The 20,738-nt window shown below is 41.5% G+C and overlaps 1 protein-coding gene across 5 annotated transcripts in view; it reads left to right on the top strand.

Moving 5' to 3' along the window:
• Positions 1–20,738, top strand: part of STARD13 (StAR related lipid transfer domain containing 13) — a 246,078-nt gene that overhangs the window by 210,714 nt on the left and 14,626 nt on the right. For all 5 annotated transcript variants that reach the window (XM_036403160.2, XM_054518487.1, XM_036403076.2 and 2 more), the window contains 5 exons: positions 244–325; positions 7,182–7,245; positions 12,033–13,411; positions 14,872–15,045; positions 17,088–17,247. In XM_036403160.2, the coding sequence (XP_036259053.1) occupies positions 244–325; positions 7,182–7,245; positions 12,033–13,411; positions 14,872–15,045; positions 17,088–17,247 (1,859 nt within the window). The remainder of the gene's footprint in view (positions 1–243; positions 326–7,181; positions 7,246–12,032; positions 13,412–14,871; positions 15,046–17,087; positions 17,248–20,738) is intronic.

Consider the following 20,738-nt stretch of genomic DNA (forward strand, 5'->3'; position numbering starts at 1 on the left):
AGCCAAAATGAAATGATTCTGCTGTCACTCCAATGCAGTGGATGTTCAGCTACCTTTAACAGAAAAAAAAAACAGAATGGTGTAAGAAAGGGTCACAGATACAGCTGGAAGGGAACCAGAGCGGGGAGAAACTGGTCATACTAGATTTCAGTGACCAAGCACATGCAAAGCGATTTAGATGTAGACAACGTATTTTCACTTGAGTAGCAAGTGGTCATCTTAATAATGTGTCTCCTTTTACAGACTCCCAGTTTCCCATTGACATTGCTGCAGTAAAGAAAGATCATGATTTTCTTGACAAGGACCTTGTAGAACCTCTTTGCAGGTAAATAACACTCCAGGTTTCTTTTCTGATAATTTAAAAGCATGAGATGATTTTTGACTGTTGGCATAGCAGCAGTTGAGGTGTGTGCTTGGCCAGGTGCATTAAGTGATGAGATCTATAATGCCACCATCCTGAGTTAATTTCTCTTACAGAATATGCTGCAGTAGGACATCCACTACATCACAGAAAGCATCACATAATTTGAGAAGCCCCAAATCCAATGGATTTGAAACAGATGCTTTTTAAGAACTAGCAGTAGTGCAAGCAAACCCTGAATAAATAAGAGTCACATTTGAGTCTCACATTAATAACTCTTATGTCTAAGTCCAGCAAAAAAGATGAAACTTCATTGCAGAGAATTCAGCAAGCCCTTTTCTCTGGCAGCAGGCATGGTTTTAATGCTGCTGTCAATCCCTTGGTACTCTCATTTGGCACCAGTAACAGAAGTGGGAGCAGACCCCCCAGTAGTACAGATGCTACAACTGATCAGTGCTTTGGCCCTCCCAGCTGTCCTGTGTTTGCTGTTTATCTTGCTTTTTGTACTCTGTGATGAATATACCATACTGCATTGCCCAAGTCCTGTCCCCCAGGACTCAAGACACAGCAATTCTGTGGCAGTTTTGCAAAACCACATTGCAGAGACATTGTTCCCCTCTTCTTTCCCTTGTGTTCAGCTCAAGCTGGTTCTGCTTCTCTCCTCCTCAAGTCAGGACAAAGGAGCATCTGTCCCTTAACCAAGCAGGCTTCATTACATGTTATGGAAACTTTCACAACACCAAGATAATTGGACAAGACTCTATTTCCCCTTCTGCAACTGTGGCTAAAATCAGCAGAGATAGCTTTAGGAGATGCTGTTCCTACAGCAGATACTGTACATTGTAAGGATTAATGAGTTTGTGGTGGAAGAATGCAGAAAAGGTTTCTGAGAAACACCATAAATAGGGGTGATAGAGACTTCATATAGTCCACCTCTCCATCCCAGACTATGCCCCCCTTCTTGGCAGATCCAGGTAGTTTCTGGACATAGCTGTCAGATTGTTTTTCCAAAATTCCCCTGCTACAAGTTGCTTCTCATGCTGTCTATTATGGCTGTGGGGAACAGAATAGTCTCTGTCTCTATGTAATAGTGTTTGTGTCTGAAGGTAAATCAGTAGGAAAGACTTGGATTCTCCAGTGATATCTCTCACAGATGCCTGAGAACAGAATTAATTGCAGACTTGATCCACTGCTGTTCTGTGCTGCTTGCTGAGAGAGATTGCTCTGTGGGAGATACCTTCTTCCCCACACATTTGTACATCCCCCTGCTTCAGTCTGGCATGATGGGAGACATGCTTTGCTGCACTTTGGGAACTGGAAAATGATAGAGATAGGAGATTGAGATCTCTTCCCCTCTGCCCTTTACCACAAAATTGAAGGACCATTAAAAATGCAAGAAAGATGTCTGTTCCTGCCCCTTTCTTGTGAGAGAAAACAATGAGATATAGTCATTTCATAGCTCTGTGATGCTCCCTAATCATTCTTCTCTGAAGTAATTTGCAATGGTGTTGCTGCAGTCATGGTCACCAGGCATCCGACACCTACACAGCTAAAAATGGGAACAGCTTATGTCTTGCTCTTCCAGCCTCTCTGTAGACTCACAGATACACCTACAGTTACTACGTTGATATATTTATGAGAATTATTTTCAAGCTGAGAAGTTAGAGACTTGGTTGGGTTGGGGGTTTTTCTCTTTTATTAAAACATGAGGGTTTGGAAAATTAACTAGCAGCTAGATAGATGCACTCATGGGAAAAAAATACGTTACATTAGCCTAAACCAAGGGAAAATGATGAGACCTATAGAAAAAAGCATAGACACAGATATTTCCACACTTTAAAGATAAATGGGTTTATTACTCTCTAACTACTTCTTCTGTAATTATTTTGTTCAGAAGACAACACTTGTTTATTTGACTTTTTGTTGGGAGTTTTTAAACAGCTTAGACCTTGAGAAGGAATAGCTCCTCATAATATTAGAAATACAAGTATTATGTACAGGTTATGTTTTCGGATTGCAGACATTTAATTGGATGTAACTCAGCAGCTTCAAACCCTTTGCTGAAAGCGAGCCATAAAAAGCCATTGTACCAAATGCCAAGATTCATCAGAAACAGTGAATAGTGTCAACTGCTGCCCCCAGTTCCAGCTTTGTTACTCTATGAGCTATCAAACCTGCATCTTCCAAGTTTTCCAGTGCATTGGAAATCCTCACAGCTCAGCTGACCACTGTGGGCAGTTCTCTGCCCTTCCTTTGCTCTGCGATGGTGTTACTGCAAGGTGCACAGCAGTGTACCACATGAGAGCTGCAGTCTGTGATGCACTTTGAGGAAAGAGAAAGTTGAAAAAGGCTGGTTATTATTTCTGTGAGCAGATTCCCAGGTTGGCAGTCAAACTTCCATTCTTCTAACATTCAAAGCTGCCCTTAAAGCTATGCGTGACCAAGCCATCATACTGACTAATAGTGCATTCAGCACATAGTGCTGAACAAAATGGGCTTCTCATTGCTTTTTGGAAGATAATTTTAAAGCTGAAATGCCAGCATGGATAATCAGTTTGAGCAGTTTTAGCTCTGAATAGTAATAGCATAAACACTGAATTTCTCTGCTCTTGTGAGTTGAAATCAGACTCTCAATCTCATTTTATAATCAGTTTTCTTATGGCATTGAAGTGTACCAGACAACGTGAGGCATAAATGAGGAAGAACCTATTTTAAGGCAGCTGGTGGTATTTTTGTCAGAAAGTCTAAGACTCCCTGTTGTAGAAGATTTCAGTGACCCTTTTGAGATATTCTAACATTCCTGCTGTTTACAATATAATTTGAAAATTTGGCAGAGTAAAAACCAAATTTGAGGCCTTTGGGTTAGAAGCGTATCTATCAAGAGATTCCTCTCAGATTTTATTGAGTAATGAACAATAGAGAATTGCCAGGCAATCTGCAGGCAAACGCTGTCATCCTGCCAAAACAATAATTGAGCATGAAAATTTTATAGCTGTGTCACGTCCAAAATAGCAGCAACCAACTCTGCTCTGGGAACTCTTGTGGCTGCTGTGATAAGAGGGTGAGAAGGAGAAGCCAAGCCATGTTGTACTTTTTGTATTCATGTAAATACAGTGACTAAGAACATGAAGAACAAGTATATCACAGTCTGATACATAGTTCCCCAAATCAAGCTCTTAAAATTTGAGCTGTGCCAAGCATTTTATTTTTCCTTAGCATTTTATTTTTCCATAGCTGTTATCTCTTAGACAGATTATAAACAAAGGGAAGGTTGCCGTGTGGGATGGGACACCCTCCCACCAGAGTTCTGAAATGATGGGTGTACAGTCGGTACCACCTGCTGGGTTATCTTGCTCTAGGTGCTGGTAGGGGATAAGCCTGACTCTCCCCATGCAGGACAGAAAGCCCTGCTCTGGAGGCAGCAGAATGGCTCCCACTGACTTCCAGGAGAGATTACTCATCTCATGTGAGCCTGGAGCCTACAAGGTGACTCTCTCAGTGGCAGCCATGATAAAAAGGTTATAGGACTGGAAAACAGAATATTCTCTTTATGCACAAAACTGGTAAGGCAGGGACATGCCAGTGCCAGCCTTGCACACCAGCCCTAATGGTGCTGGGAGGAGTCTTACTCAGTGTTAAGACCTCACCAAAGCCCAGTATTAAGAGCTTGATGTCCTCTTCCCAAAGCTGACAGCACCAGAAGAAGCCAGGCACAGACATGTGTACTCAGCACCTAAACTTGTCTAGGAATAACAATAGAACAACCAGTGTTGTGGTTCCCTCAGAGAGGCATTTACAGAACAACAGAGTGTATTTTCCTGTACAAAATCCATAAGAGAGGGCATTTCTGGATCTGCTGATGCAGGAGACACTGTACTGTCCATGCTTGTCCTCCCCATGATGCCTCTCCTGTGGCCCTGGCTGCATTCTAAAGCACCTGCTTGAAAGCAGCTGCAGAACAGGTCCAGAGATCCACCTGGAACTCAAACTCACTTCAGAGCTGTCTCCCTCTTACTTGGATTGCTCCTAAAGCAGGACAACAGGTCCCCCGCAAGGTTTTCCAGCTGGCTGAGCCTGCATAGCTACAAGCTTGTATTTATTTGCAAACACTGCTCAGTGCTGTAAAGAATGCAAAAGCTGGAGATTTCCGGCTTCTGAAAAACTTCGATCATAAGAGTTAACAACTACAGCACTGGGGTTGGGATTCAGAGCCCTAAGGACTTGTGTCTATGGCCGTCTTAAATCTCCTCAGAGAGCCCAGACTTCTCCATGTGTTGGCTGGACAGAGGTACCTGCAGCAGCTGAAGGCCAGGCTTGATACTCCAGGGGATCTAAAATAGCATCAGAAACATCTGTTTGGGCACCTGAATATCACTGCTGGCTTTTTAAGAATTATTTCAAAGTCTTAAGCCACCTTTGATGCTCTGGAGAAAATATAATTAACATCACTGAAATGCTGTAATACATGTTTTCCAGTCTTTCCCTGAACAATGCAGAAATTTACAGATACTTTCAAATGCATCCTAGATTATTTGGGTTTTATATAGCCATCTCTCTTGTGTTTATTTAATGTGTTTTTCCCTGCCTTTTCTCAATTCCAGACTTTGTGTTTTGTTAACATTACAAACAGCATTCTTTTCCCATGTTTTTTAAGCAGTGGCATAAAAGTGCAGTGCTCGTCTCACTTCAGCTGGAACGTTGGTGACAGCCTTTGTAGCCAGAAACTTCTGGGCTTTTTTTATTTTCGAATAACTTGCTGAGGAGTTGACTGTCAGTCATCTGACAACTTTAAACTAATGAAAAAAACTCTCTGCCACCACTGGCACATGAACAAGGTGAAAGAAGCTGAAAAAGACTGATTTTGATTTGAGCTGTTAGTACCAGACAAACTCACAAATATGATCATTAGTTCTGTAATTTCCCTGGCAAATCTTTCTACAGCCCTGGAAGAGCCCCAGAAAACATAACAATGTTTTGCAGAGGGGTGAATTTAAAACCTGGGGTTGAAGTCCCTGACGCCCAGTAAAAAGTAGTTTTGGTTTTGGTGGAGCTAGTGTGGAAATGTAGCTAGACTTTTCCCTTCAGCGCAGGCCAGCTGACAAAGAGGTGCAGGAACTCCAGTATTAGCCAATATTCAGCACTAAGAGGAAGCTGTCCCCAAAGATAGAAAGCTGGGCTGGAGTACTTTGAAAATGTGCCTCTGCATACTTGGAATTGATATCGATACACACATTTAAACATTTTGTGCTCGAATGAAACACTGAACATTATTCAGCCGCAGGGCCCCAAGAAAATGCTACTTCGGGTTGAGAAATTCTGTGTTTGGGCAAAAGAGTTTTGCAATAATAGGTGTAATCCCAGAAGAAGATTTGTGGGCAGAAGGCTGCAGATATAGCTACACAGCCACAAACCCTGGAATTTATTTCAACATTGCTATCATGCATGCAGGGTGTGCTTGTGCATACATTAAACCCAAATTAATACCATGAGCACAGGACTTTTCTGATGCAGCATAACAGATTTATTGGCTTGAGTTAGGGAGGAATATTTGATCTACAAATGAGTAGGTGATATTTTCAGAGGGAATTTTTTTTTAAGGAAGATCCACATTTGATGGGTCAGTTCTTGGTTAGTGGTAGCAATATGAAAGGTATGCTAATATTAGAAGTTCTGCAGAGTAATATGTTAATGCCATAATCTTCTTATGTTATGTGAGAGATTATATCATTGATCTGATACTTTTTTCATGTGTCCTTGTAACTTATCACATGCATTTCAAATGTTAACTTCTGGAAATTGGAGGCCCTGCAACCCAAAAGCAACAGAAACAGGTCTTGCTATAAAGACACAGGAGATGCAAGAAGCCAACAGAGGAGTGCTGTGGGCATGTAGCTCTCTCTCTCTTCCTCCTTTTATTTTGAAATTTAGTCCTAGACATGGAAAATTTTCAAAGTTGAACATATTTAACTTTCAGCCTCTGCTTTTGGATGGTTTCATGGATCAGGATCTTTGAGTATAAATAAAACCAAATCAATTATCATTACCACAGGAGGTTCTCTATTGAAAGAGCATGTTTACTTGTCCTCTGGCTGTCCTTGCACAAAGACACATACACACACACACACACACACACAGATTGTCATTTCAACTCACTGTCATCACAGGATAGCCTTGGATTTAAGGAGCAGAAGCCTTACAGAGACTCTGGTAACATCAGTATGAACATGGTCAAAAATAGCTAAAAATGTTTATTTAAAAATGTTCAATTTTTTACATGTTTGGTGTGTTAACCTGTGTAAGATCCACAGATAGGAGAAAAGAAACTTTTGGCTTTGGAGAAACTTTTAAGTAGCAGCTAGAAGTTCTTTATGTCAACTTTTTTAAAGAAGTACCAACTGTCAGAAGTGAGGAACTGCAGCTGGTTCTTTGTTTGGTCTTTCACTAGTGCTTTGAAATTCCCATTTTAGACCACTTGCGTTACAATCATTTTTGATGCCTTTGCATAAGGCAACTCGCCTCCTTTTCTTGTCATTTCCCCAGCTATCACAGGTGTTTGTTTAGAGTTGCTTCCTGTGCTAATATGGAAATGTCTATGAATTTAAAAAGCAATCTATCAAACCTGGCTGTCAAGTAAAGTGAAACTAAGGGTCCCCTTTGATGCAGTGGTCATGTAGCTGGAATAGATGACCCCTATCCTTTCTGAAGCTGTTATATGTGGTTGGCACCCTACAGTAAGATAAGAGAGCATGTTTTGAACTTGCAAAAAATCATGCCCTTTAGTCAGAGGCTGCTAATCTTTTGAATTTGCTTTGCCCTGTAGACGACTGAACACACTGAACAAGTGCGCCTCAATGAAACTCGATGTGAACTTCCAAAGAAAAAAGGTAAGGGAACTTCATCAAATATACCCTGGCTTTTGTGATAAGACCACCCCAATCTAGCCTTTAATCTAGTAAAATGCTCTTAAAAGTAAGTTAAGTTTATTTTACTTTGAACATGCATGTCAGCATTATCTGGAGGCATAATAATGTGAATTGCTGAATCTTGAAATCATGAATAGAATAGAAAATGTGAGTAAATACTACGTGTGTTGGAAGGGCTCACACAGTACTTAAACTTTACATGTGTGCAATTAAAGTTAGTGGGTGAAAAGACAGTAAAGCTTCATTAGACTGGCTTGTTTGTCAATGCTGTATGAGTACACAGTGGAAAATCCTGCTCAGAAAAAATGGAAGCTGCTCAGATGAAAACAACAGCTTTTCTTTGTTTCTTGTACTGACTTCTTCCCAGTTAAGAATATGAAAATAAACTCTGTCATCCTTACAAGCTCCTGTGTAACACGGGAATTATCTGAGCATAAAGGGTTTCAGTGAGGGCTGCAGAAACAGCCTGTTGATTTTGAGTTTTGTAACATGCCCAGCATTAACTGTTGAATGTTTGGTTTTCTGGTCACAAATTCCCCAAAGTCCTTGAGTGTTGTACAATGCTAGTTGTCAACTCTGAAAAATCTTGGTTCCTGTTTTTCCTTCCTAGAGTGTTTTTCTAGTGCTTTTTAAAAACTGACTCCAAGAGCTGAATTTTTGGTGTCTTTGCAAATTCAGTCTCATCATACTCTATTCAGTGTTTGAGGGAACTTGAACAGAGGATGGTTTTAATGTCCAGATATCCCACTTTGGCACATATCTGCTTTTTCCTTTGTGTACTAGCTTCTTAAGCTTCTATTTTGTCCATTCCCTAGAGCTGCAGGGTCTTCTTCACTGTGTATGGTTTTGGGTCTTTTTTGTCTTGGGTTTTATGTTGTATTAAAAATGGAGGATTTTTTTGTTTTGTTTGTTATGTTTGTTTTTCATTAATTTTTTGCTGCCACTCCTCCCTGTTCTGAATGGACTGAAGTCCTCAGCTGCTCTCCTTGCAGATGACCACTAATTTGTGGTGGAAGAGACATGGCACTACTTGGTACTCTTTTAAGGGTACAGAAGCTAGTTGAGTCCATACCTGCACAAGGCCACAGAGAAGCTGAGCACAGAAAAATGTAGACAAAGAGGAGCTGGAGGAGATTTTAGTCCACAGATACAGAGCAACTGAAAGTAGAAGAGAATGTGGGTGAGAGAAGAGGAGGGAGAGCTTGCTGACAGGAGGAAATGTAAATGCAAGTGTAAAAGCCAGAAACTGGGTCTGAAATTGATCACCAAACTAAATAAATCTTTGGCTGTGGATAATGCCTTTCCTAATAGTCTCTATGGTGATCTGAACAATGAAATGCAAAATCAGCCAGCTTTGGAGCTTCAGCATAACAGGTATGCACAGGACTAGCAGAGCTGCTTGAGTGATTCACCAAAATATGGCCAAGCAAGCTGCCAGGCAAGGTTCCTGTGAAAGACAGCTCAGCAGGAGTGTTCCCTACTGCCCACTCTCCCACCCAGACCATTCCCACTGTGGGCTGCTGTCTTCCCTTGGCTTCATCAAGATGCAAACAGAAATGCTCATGTATGTGTTGCAAATATGTCTGTAAGCGATTTGGACAGACAGAGATTAGCCTTTGGATTAACTGCCTTCTGCAGCTGTCGATTTATGAGAATTCCTGCCCCCAGCTGGAAAAATGTGGCAGAATTCCACCGCGAATAAATCCACTACTTGCCTTTTGTTAGCATGCCTCTGTATTTCAGGCAAGTACACCCTCAGTCAAAAAGCTGCACTATTTTAAATCAGCTGTGACAAATCTGTGAATCAAAACCTCTTTCTCTTTGGCAAATGTTACCAATCACTCCTCAAGAACCTTGTCCCTTCTCATCTTCCCAAACATAATGGCATTAACTGGACTTTTGAATATGCTCCAAAGCAGTGCACTTGATTTCACCCCAGGTCAGTAGAATATACAGTCACTGCTCCAATATGTCTGCTCTGCCTGTGTCAGATGAATCATTGCTTTCAGACCTTCTCTTGATCTGCTGTACCCCTAGCTGGTGACACGTGGGTGGGCTAAGTGCTCTCAACATTTTTTTTTTGGAAAGTTTCGTTTGTCAGGACACTCAGATATTTGACAAGAACAGTGGGTCATTCAGGATGTTTGTGGCTTCCAGAATTTCTATTGATTTCATCAAAAGAAAAGCACAGTATGTCATAGGACTCACAGTGCAGCTGAATTTGTAGTGAGTCACCATGGCAGTATCTCAGCATCCAGATATTTCATTTCATATTTGCCTGATTTTGCTTCTGATGAAACACAAGCATGTTTCTTTATCAATTAAAAAGAACCCAAAACTAAGCCTTTATTTAATTGAGCTGCAAATTTTGACATTGAAAAGCCTCTAAGTATTTTCTAAGTGATTCTTGGGCAGAATGTAATCCTGTCTTTTCTGTGGTTAGAGGCAAAACTTGTTTACTACCAATATCCATTTCTGTTCATCTCTGCTTTGTCAAAAAAAAAAAAACCCTCAAACAAACAAACAAAACAAAACCACAAAAAAAAGCCCCACAAAATAAAAACTCCACAAATTTTTGATTTAAAGTATATTTACCACTGAATTTATTTTTATTTCTGTCTTCTGCTCTCTTCTTGGTGTTTTTTGCAATGTCTCTACCACTTTGGCTACTTTAATCGATTCCAGCTTGTAGAAAATACAGGCTAAATCCTGTCAGCTCATACAGTAATGTCAGTGCAGCTACAGGGATTTGTGTCAGCCAAGAATCTTCTTTAAGGTCCCTTTGGCATATTGCAATGTAGAACAAATTTTAAAAATATGTTTATCCTGCTGGCTGATGCCACCAACGCTTCAGCAGTGGTATGCTTTGTAGATATAATTACCACTGCTAAATATTTAAAAGTACGTACCCTTGTGGTTTTTAAAATATCCACTTTGTGGCACTACTAAGACCACACTAAATGGATTTTTAAGTTCCTGAGACTATGCAGTCCTTTGGTCCATATATGCACACAGCAACAGTTAAAACAAAGGTAGAACTGTCTGATGTGCAATTTCTTTACTGCAGACAAAATGGCCAAAGCAGTATTAGCCTTTTCTAGCCCCTTCCCTCATATTTCACTAGGTGCTCAATTTTTCTCTTTAACAAGCCACAGAATGAGGATCTCTATTCATTTCTGTAAACTCACAGGAACACTGCACACCTCAATGTTAACAAAAGAAAGAGGAATGCCTAAACCCAAAATTTCACAGCTATATTTTATTTTATGGTTTGGACAGAATCTAAAACATCTGGCTGACTTGGAGTGATAAACTGGAAAAAGTTTATGGCATCAGTGAGACCTGGCATGCTACTGATCCCAATCTCTAGCTTTTGAGGTTTCATGTTATTTAAGGTTTTGGGTGCCCTTGTAAAATTTGGTTTACATTTTTCAATTAGACAGGCCAGTAAAGATCTAGTCAAAGATTAGAGATAACTTTACCATCAAAACTTCATATAAAAATACTTCTAATAATAGACTTTTCAAATGAGAATTTTTCCAGTCCCAAAATAGTCTTTCTGGTTTAGCACCTCATTTTAGTCTGACAGCCTGTCATATTTTACTGCCTTCATACTGCTTCCAAGAATGTGAAGAGCTGTTTGAATGTCATGTAGGTGAAGTTAGTTTGTTCTGCTTTAAAACAAATGCACAAGAATAATGCAGTATAAGTCCAGTTCAAAGTCAGGAAAAGGGTACTCATTAGCAACCATGGGCTTCGTGCTGAAGATGTATCTTTTTTGTTTGAGCAAACGGATGAGAAAAATGTCATAGGGTGAGGGTTTTTATCTAAATTTTTTTTCAAAGCACACGTTTTCTGCATTGCAGAGTAGCTCCTGGAGCTACCTAAACATAATGAGACCAGAAAGGGCTGTGGGGTGCTGCTGCCTTGGAAGAGGTTGAAGGAAGCCAGAGACAGTGGGGCAGGCTGCAGGTCATCAAGTTTGGGGTGCCTTTACTGATGACAGCAGTGAAGACAGTGGTTTCCCACTGTAGGAAGGCTCACCTCAGCTGCAGATGCTGCCCTATTCCAGCCTGAGCCTGGCTGCTCCTCCTGCCCACACCTCCATGGCTGCCTTCTCTGCTTTCCTTTGCCTGCACTCAGACACACCCTAAGCAATACTGCCAAATATTTTTTATTGTTTTTTAAGCATCATGATTATTCATCTGTCGTTATAGTCCTGAAACATAAATCTTGTTAGATGCATCTGGCCCATGAAGTTTATAGATGTTTATTTAGTTCTCACTGCAAACCTACGTGCAGCACCAGATATTTGCTGTCTTGGATTTTTAAATAGCTCACATTGCTGTAGTACGCAGCCACTTCCCTGTCTTTACCATGTGTATCTTAACACCATCCCTGCAAATCAGGATTCTTTTACTTTGGCCTTTCAAAATGTTTTTTTTCTAAACAGTCACTGTGAGCATCAGCCCTACACAACTCAGTGCACAGGCAGTCCATGGAAGCCAAGACGTATCAGTGGGACTCCTAACATGGAGTAGGCTTTTATTCCTCTTTTGATAAGATATTTGCAGTCTTTACAATTGAATGAAAGAGAGTGTTATGAAAGGACTGATGACCAGCCTTCCATAAACTTGGCTCAGAGAGACTTTGTTGCCTGTTGCTCACCTGGAGCAGCCCAATCTCATTAATTCGAATATCAAGTTAAAGCACACAATTTTAACATGTGCCACTTGCTTTTTTTCCAGAGTGAAGATTCAGATGAAGAAGATCTCTGTGCTATCAGTAATAAATGGACTTTCCAAAGAACCAGCAAACGATGGTCTCGGGTGGACGACATTGATGCTCTGCTTCACCGGTCTGACAGACATGGCTCTTCTGGGGACATTAAAATGAAAAACACGACAAGCAGTGAGAGCGTCCTTACAGATCTGAGCGAGCCTGAGCTCTCATCGATTCACAGCGAGAGCAGTGGGGGCAGTGACAGCAGGAGCCAGTCTGGCACCACCAGTGCTGCCAGGGAGGCCTGTGACTGCTCTGCCCATCACGATGTGGAGAGCACCCTGCTGCAGGACTCCGCTGCAATAAACACCACCCCATTCCCCAAGGACAGCCTGAAGAATGAAAATCCAACACGAGCCAGAGCGAAAACCTTTCTAAAACGCATGGAGACGCTGAAAGCAAAAGCCGTGCATGGAAAGCTAAAAGGCTCGGGAAGAACAGGTCCTTTAGAGATCAGTGGACCAGTTCTCCAGTTTGAGCCAAAATCCTTGAAAGACATGCACTGTGTACAGATAGTCAATGGCGATCTCCAGAATTTGGGGCAAGATTCAGTCAAAAGAGGGCTTCCCTCTTCTGCCAAATCCAGCAGTGACAGCAGCCAGTCCGAAAACAGCAGCAGTGGGGTGAGCACGCCGTGTTTGAAGGAACGCAAGTGCCATGAAGCAAACAAGAGAGGTGGGATGTACCTGGAGGACCTGGATGTTCTGGCAGGAACAGCCTTACGGCAAGTGGTGGACCAAAACCGCAAAAACGAATTTCATTCCCAAGAGAACTTGGTTGTGCACATTCCCAAGGATCACAAACCAGGGACCTTCCCAAAGGCACTTTCCATTGAAAGCCTCTCACCTACAGACAACAGTAACAGTGTAAACTGGAGGACAGGCAGCATCTCTTTGGGAAAGCAGAACTGCTCTACTCCAAAGGAATCTGGCCTGATGGCTTGCTGTCCTAAAGAGAGCAGAATTAGTATTTATGACAATGTACCAGGTTCCCACTTGTATGCTAGTACTGGGGACCTCCTGGACATAGAGAAGGATGTCCTTTTTCCTCAGTTAGATGACATTTTGCAACATGTCAATGGACTGCAGGAGGTGGTAGATGGCTGGTCAAAGAAGGTGTTGCCAGCTCTGCCGGTTGGTGACGTGTCAGTCAGGGAATCCCCATCATTGCCTTTCCAGTCGCCTACACAGATCACTCTCGATTTTGAAGGAAACTCTGTGTCTGATGGCCGGACCACCCCGAGCGACATGGACAGAGATGGAACATCCCTGAATGAATCTGAGGCGACTGGTGTTAGGGACAGGAGGGACTCTGGGGTGGGAGCATCGCTCACAAGGCCAAGCAGGTAAGTAGCAGAATTTTGTATACAAATCCACAGACTGTGAAATACAATATAAGGAAGCAGAGGTTCTCAGCTTGGGAGTCAGAAGGCCCAGGGTACCATTACAGTAGTGTTCATCCTGTATGGAGATGGGGACTTCCTAGGGAACGGTGCGATTTTCCGGGAAAGGACATCCTGCTGTGGAGATTTTTACATGGAATCAATGCAGAATTGGTTTAATAGAGCAAACTAAGGCATTTTTTTGTCCCTTGATCCATTGATTACATATACCCTGTATATGTTGTAGGATGCATTTTTAATTTGGCTTCTAAGTTATGCACCCAGGTCTTTATGAATCTGTAGCTTTATGCACTTTTTTAATGCACTGATCTGCTTTAAAAATGTGCACCTTTGTGCTCAAAGAGAACCTCCCTACGCTGCCCCAGCCCCTTACATGGGTGGGATAAAATGATGGTGAATGAGTGACTTCTTAATAAAGTGAAAGTGGAATTCTGTTGATAGTTTACAGACATGTTTTAAGTCAGAGTGATGAGCTCCTGTTGAGCCAAGTACCAATGGTCCTGGGCAAAAGCTTTTGTGGGTCTAAACTGTTGCACATTGGGTGGCTTTGAAAGTGCCAAAGCAGGGAGAACATACCTAGTATTTTCTGATACTGGTATTTCTGATAATACTGGTATTTTCTGATCTGCTGTCAGTCTTGTCACACCCTCACAGAGGACTCTGCCATGCCATGGTTTACTGCTGCCTGTGCTTGCTCACCACCACCACAAAAGTGAAAGTGGACTGGAGGAAACTATTGAGTAAATGAGCAGTGACAAAGTTTTTAGGATTTGAGTCAGAACTTATATTTAGTGAAATAAGAAAATAAAATTAGGGGTTTTTTTTCTGATAAATCTAGTATACAGAGGAAGTGCATTGGAGTAAAAAGATGTGAATGGTTCAATAGCTTGGTTGTTTTAGCTCTAGCTAAGGAGACACAGGGTTTAATCCTTTTCAAAAAAGTCCTTCAGCATTTAATAACAGAGCTGTTTGTAGAACCTCATCTCCAAATACCTCACTGGTCAGGTCAGTCCTCTGGGAGATGAGGGACTAGGCATCAAACACCAGTTCTGAGTCAGGCAAAGAACATTTGTCTCTGAATCTCCCACATCCTGTTGGAAGTGTGTGGGCTAAAGACCATAGCAGGCAGCACTGCTTCCCCAAGTATATGGACAGGACCCACACCTACTTGAGATTCTAATGTTAAACCAACAAAACTTGGGCATTTCTGAAATTAAAAGAGATTGACTAAAATGTTGTATTTATCTCCAAGGTAAATTTTCTTTCTTTTCACACCACAAGCCATCATGTATGTGTGTGTTTATGTATGTTTTATACATTGCCCAGCCCCATCTCACAGTACACCATCTTTTCTGCCCAACCAAAGCAGTTCTCTGACGTTTCTATCGTTTCTTTTGCTAAAGGCAATTACGATGGCAGAGTTTCCAAATCTCTCATCGCCTGAGTCGCTCCATTGCATCACTTCACATCAGCAACCAGTCAGCAGCCCAGCTGAATCTACTGCAAAAATTCTCTCTGCTTCGTCTCACTGCCATCATGGAAAAGTACTCCATGTCAAACAAACATGGCTGGACCTGGTGAGTACCACTGCTAACTGGAAGGAGACTTTTTAGAAGAAAATAGCTTCTCCTGATTCTGTTATTCTGTCGGTAAATAAATGGAATTAGAAGGAACCAATGACTTCAAGTGTGGGATTTGAAACTATCCCTTTTAATCCATTGCTGCCTCGTGGCTTGTTGGCAAAGTGAGAAATAGATCCTGGAAATCTGGCTTCATTCCTGTGCTTTAACAGAGAGACAACCCTGGCCTTTTGAACAATGCTACAGTTCCAGAAAAATAAACAGAAATAGGAGAGAGTGACTATAAAGTAGGAAAAGTTTACAGTAAGTCCTACCCAGTATTCATTTGGTGATTCAAAAAGAAACAGCTGCTGCTTCATGTGTTTGATATTGCTTTGTTTGTGCTTTAAAAGAAGGGTTAGAATAGTTATGGGGCTTTTCTCTAGAAATCAAAGATGCAGGCTTTGGCCTAGGCCTCGACCTGTATTAGAGGGAGCTGGCAGCCCTGGCAGCTGTGACAGCTACCTGGTCACTCAGGCAGAGGAGGGAAGCACACATGGATGTGAATGCTCACCATGTGGCTCCTTCTCTACAGAAACCTGCATGTTTTGTGGTACACAAACCCTGGTGGGCCCCACAGATTGAGGTACACCAGAAATGGAAATGGGCATGGATAAGAGTTTGAAAGTATCTGAGAAATAACCAAAACAATGACAGAATCTTTCCCTAATACACTGAGGCACCCAGTCCAGATACAGTATGACTTGATGTTTATATTGTGATTTTCATCCTGAAAGGACCTCCCCAAAATCCCACTAAATTCATCTGTGAGCTACGTTAAGACAAGTTTTCCCTTAGAAATGGAAAAATAGATACAATTGATACATGTGAGATTCACCTCACTGACATCAGTCATTAGGAAAAGTTAAAAGAGTAATCTGTTATAAATCTAATCTCAGAAAGTCAGGTTGGCTGTTTGTGGTCAGAGGAAACAGACAGGCAACCCAAAGCAGCCCATTATATCCAAGGCTGAGGGTTTGGGTCACCTTCCAGAGGTGTCTCTCTCTAGAGTGGGTATAGAGGTAGCCCAGACAGCTGACTCTTTCTAAATCTCTGTAAGATAACTAAATTCAGTAAAATTAATCCCCATTTCACTGCTCTCCTTTGGAGCATTCCCTGTGGCTAGCTGGCATCTGCACTGAAACTAATCTCACCTTACCCAACTTCAATTAAGCAGACTAGAATACAGCAAATTCTAGGAGCTACTGTTTGTACAAGATTTTCATCCTGAAAGATATTTCTTCAGTTTTTATAATCAGTCTCTAAGGATTTTTAAGAGAGGCACTGTAAATAGCTGTAGAGTTACGCACTGTACTTCTTCAGTAGGTAATTTAAAATGAGTTTTTACTTCTTCCCACACAGATGACACAACTCTTAGTCACATTCAGGTCATTTTCTTTTTTTTTTTAATTCCATGGCAGTCATGATTCCCAAAAAGGGAATCCTGTTGGTTCTTGTTTTCATCACAATTTTTTGAAGAAAGCAAGCTCACCAGCTTTCACTTAAGTTACTTAACTAGAATAAATCATATAACCCAAGGGAGGAATCTGACACATAGGGATTTCCCACCATCATTTCTTATTGTAAAATTTTATCAATAGAAATACTAAATCATGTAACTGGTAGAAGATCAAAGATCATCAGCATGTTAGAACCTCCTTTTCCCTCAGATACCCTCTCCACTCCGGTTTGCTCTGCCATTCTTGTGAGTCCCTAAAAGATGCTTTAAACCTTGTTGGCTTCAGCTGGATGACACCTGCATAGTAAGAGGTTCTTGTTAAAGCTGATTGTTATGCTATACCTTAGAGGCCATCCACTTATAGACATTAAGAAATTAATCAATTATGCAAATTGTCAAGTGTCTGTGTATTGTGCATTAAACATTATTTCACCATCTTTATTTAAAAAGGCCCCGGTTACCAATTTCTGTCAGTAGTGTTATTCAGAAGGTGTGTAAATACCCTGATTTTTTCATGCAGCCTGTTCATGTTAATTTTCAGGTCTGTGCCAAAGTTCATGAAGAGGATGAAAGTCCCTGACTACAAGGACAAGAATGTCTTTGGTGTGCCCCTGATAGTTCACGTCCAGAGAACAGGTCAGCCTCTTCCCCAGAGCATACAGCAAGCCCTGCGCTACCTACGGAGCAACTGTCTAGACCAGGTAGGAGCTTTACTCCATGGACTTGTTCTTTTTTTCTGAAAAGCCACTTTAAGCAAGCAACAGTCAGCATTTTTGTGCCAGGATTATTTGAAGATTATTATCTCTCATGTTTGGCCTCAATCTCCTCTGGTGATTTGATAGTTGGTGCCAAAACTAAAAGTTTTCCATTGTGAGATTTGTATCCAGCTAATCTGTTGAAATTTTGTAGCTGTAACAGTCCTGCTGATTTGTATACCACAGTCTACTTCAAAGAACATTTTGAGATCTTCATGTATATTGAATGAAACCTGGAAAGGGATCAGGACTCCCCACTTCTACATAAATCTGTACTGCTTATGCTTGACTGTTGCCATTGAGGGTTAACTGCATTCACCATTTCACAAGATATGGTACAAAAGGTTTTATTTACTTAGCAAAGACAGAAAAGTCCAAGAATAGAGAGCAAACTCAGCAAAATATTCCCAAGTATTCTGTTGACAGAGTCAGATATATCCAGATAGTTAGGTCAGCAGGGGTTCAATGCCAAAGCCATTATGGTACGTTGCCTTTTATAGTGTTCTTAGCTACAACAAGCCAGCTGGGAGACCCTCATGCTCAAAGTATTTCACATTTTTTTTTCATTCCCTTTAGCTACAGAGGGACATACTAATCATATTTTTACTGTTCTTCCCCTAAGGATGAGGATGTATATTTTTATGAACATGGGACTGGGAGAAACCCCCTGGCTGTTTATGTTCAGTCCTCTACTGTTACTGACCTCATGTGATATGACCTCTTTCATAAATGCCTTTAGATAGTTGTAAGTTCGAAAGGAGCAACCAGCGCTTTGCTCTGCAGACTCTGCTGCTTTCTGAGCACATGAAAAGGGTGGAATTAGTCTGTTTTGAATCTTCACATTTTCTAATCACCATTCTGTTTGCTGTTCAGGATTTTTGTTGGGTGACAGTCATCTTCCCCAAAACTGAAATCTGAAAATTAAAGGCGTTCCAGTGAATCACAACCGTTTCCCTTTGCAGCCAGTGGGAAAGACAGAGGTCCTTCCTGTCAGTTCTCTCTGTAAAAGGATCCTGTAGTGGTCAGACCTTGACATCTAACTCACAGTGTTAAAGTGAGCTGAGATGAGTTCTGCCAGCCATATGTAGTGCAGGAGCTAAGGGGTGGGATGAACAGCTTGTCAGAAATTTATTAAAGAGGATGAAAGGGAAAGATGCATGGAGACAAGTAGAAGTGATATATTCAGGAGCTAACATGCCTGGTTTCCACAGTGCTCATCTGGGTTTGTGTACTAAGCTGTGTAAAAGCTGTAGAAAGCCAGTGTAGGAAGAAAAGTGATGCAGCAAGCCTGGAATTAGTGATGAGATTGGAGGAGGAGACGCCCAAATAAGAGGAACAGGAGATGTATGGATAGGGATGGGCTTGTCAGCTAAGAAGCAGAGCCAGAGGAAGAAAGAGAAGAGAGAGGATTAAGTGGGGAGAATGTAAAAGGGAGTACAAAGGAGAAAGAAAAAGCTCTTGAGAGACTTGAGGCAATTAAAAGGTGTTGGAAGCCTCAGACAACTCTCTGCTCCATTTGTGTTTACAGGCTGGGAAGCATCAGAGCTCTGTGAATGTCAGTTCAGCTGTGGTTTCTTCTTAGAGTAAAATTGGGAAAGTACTGATTAAAAAAAGAAGGAGGAGAACTACAAATCTGTGTCCTTTAAAATATCTTTTCACCAAAAACCTTTCTAGGCAAAAACATTCCAGGCAGTTCAGCTCCTCTGCTTTAGAGTTACTCCCTTTGTTCCCATTTAATTCAAAGTCTGCTAATGCCCGGACAGAGACCTGGGTAACCTCAGCATCTTGCTTATGTGTCTCTCCTGTGCACTGCAGAAGGTGGGCTAGAGTTCAGAACAGGTGTCAGAGCTTCTACTGCACACTCTTGGTAAAGTTGTGGTTGCTCTAAACCATTGCAAGGTCTGGCTCCTGCCATGAAATCCCTAAACTGGCATGAGGATCCCCATACTTACTTGTAGGATATGTAATTCAGTTTCACTTTGTGAAAGAGAAACTGCTTTGCCTTTTCCAACTGCATCTTTATTTCTGTCATGCATCATATGGCTGCTTATGGGGAAGATGATCCACGCAGCATGAGGATAGTAAAGAGATCGGGGCAGACTAACCTCTGAATTTTTAGTCCCTTTTTATTTACAGAACAAGTCTGTAATAATGCATAACAAAGCCTAAAACATCTTTTTCTATTGAGCGAAGAACTCTTTTGATTAATTATTAATTTTTTCCATTAATAAAAAAAGGAAATTGGAGTTTGGGTAAATGTCTTTAAACAGAGATCAAGAGCAGTAGAGCAGTAGAATGATGTGCAGCTGGAGATTGCATGGGTGAGATTTGACATTTGACCTCTCAAATCAGACTTATCTAGAAGTTTTTACTGGTTGTTTATACCAGCAGGAACACTTTCCATCAAAAGGAGGGAACTGAGCCTGTGGTCTGACGTTTATCTACTGCGAGCCAAAACCTTGTTTTTTGGACAGAATTAGCCAGTCCATCTTCTTCATCTTCAGCACACATTTCTAAGAGGAAAAGGCATTTAAAAAGAAGAAGAGAAAGGGAAAGGGAAAACCAGATGAAAAGAGCTGGATGTTCTTTCTTGTATGCTCTTGTCAGGAAGAAGAGCAGAGCTTCACTTGGGATCATAAATACAGAACACAGGGCACACTCCAGTTCTCCACTTCCTGTACATAAATTTAGCTCTCAAGTGACACTAAATTAATCGGTAAGAAGACAGAGAAGAGCTGCCTCACAGCCAGTCTGGTGCAGCAGTTCCTCTCCATATAAGTAATTAAATAAATATAGCCCCTCACAGAGCTGTGATCTGTGTAATTAGTGTCATGAATGTGCAAGTTAACCAGGATCCTAAATACTCTCCGGTGAGCGTGGGAGGTGTTCTAGAGAGAGGAGGGTCCTCTGTGAACTCTGTGCTGCTTCTTGCTCAGAAGTAAGGGGAAGAAGGCCAGAAGGCATTATTCTCTTACCTTTACTGTTTGTTGATGGACTGTGCCAATCACCAGTGAGACAGCAACCACAGAGGAAAAAGGGTCTATAATTCCCAACTGGAAATGGGCCTTTCCCACAGGTCTCTCTCAATGTTTCACCTTTTTCCCTGCAAAACTGAAGGGAAAACAGTGTTAACGCTTCCCAAATGAAACACTGTAAACTCACTTGGGAATAAATAATGTGGTTGAGGCCTAGGAATTCACCCAAGGGGGAATTCCGCAGGTGGAGAAGGACAAGAAAGGGCAGCCCTGCCTTGAAGGCATCATTTGAAGAATTACCACTTCCTTTCAAAATAGAAAGCAAACAGGATAAAAATGTATCTTAGTGACACTGCACAAGTAATCCCTCCGTGGCCCCCACTCTCGAACTGGACTTTTCAGTGAGATTTGGGAGAACTCTTGGAAGCAGAGAGCATGAAAGGGAAAAAATACATTTAATCT

This window comes from Molothrus ater, chromosome 2 (assembly GCF_012460135.2).
Source record: "Molothrus ater isolate BHLD 08-10-18 breed brown headed cowbird chromosome 2, BPBGC_Mater_1.1, whole genome shotgun sequence".
Lineage (NCBI taxonomy): Eukaryota > Metazoa > Chordata > Aves > Passeriformes > Icteridae > Molothrus > Molothrus ater.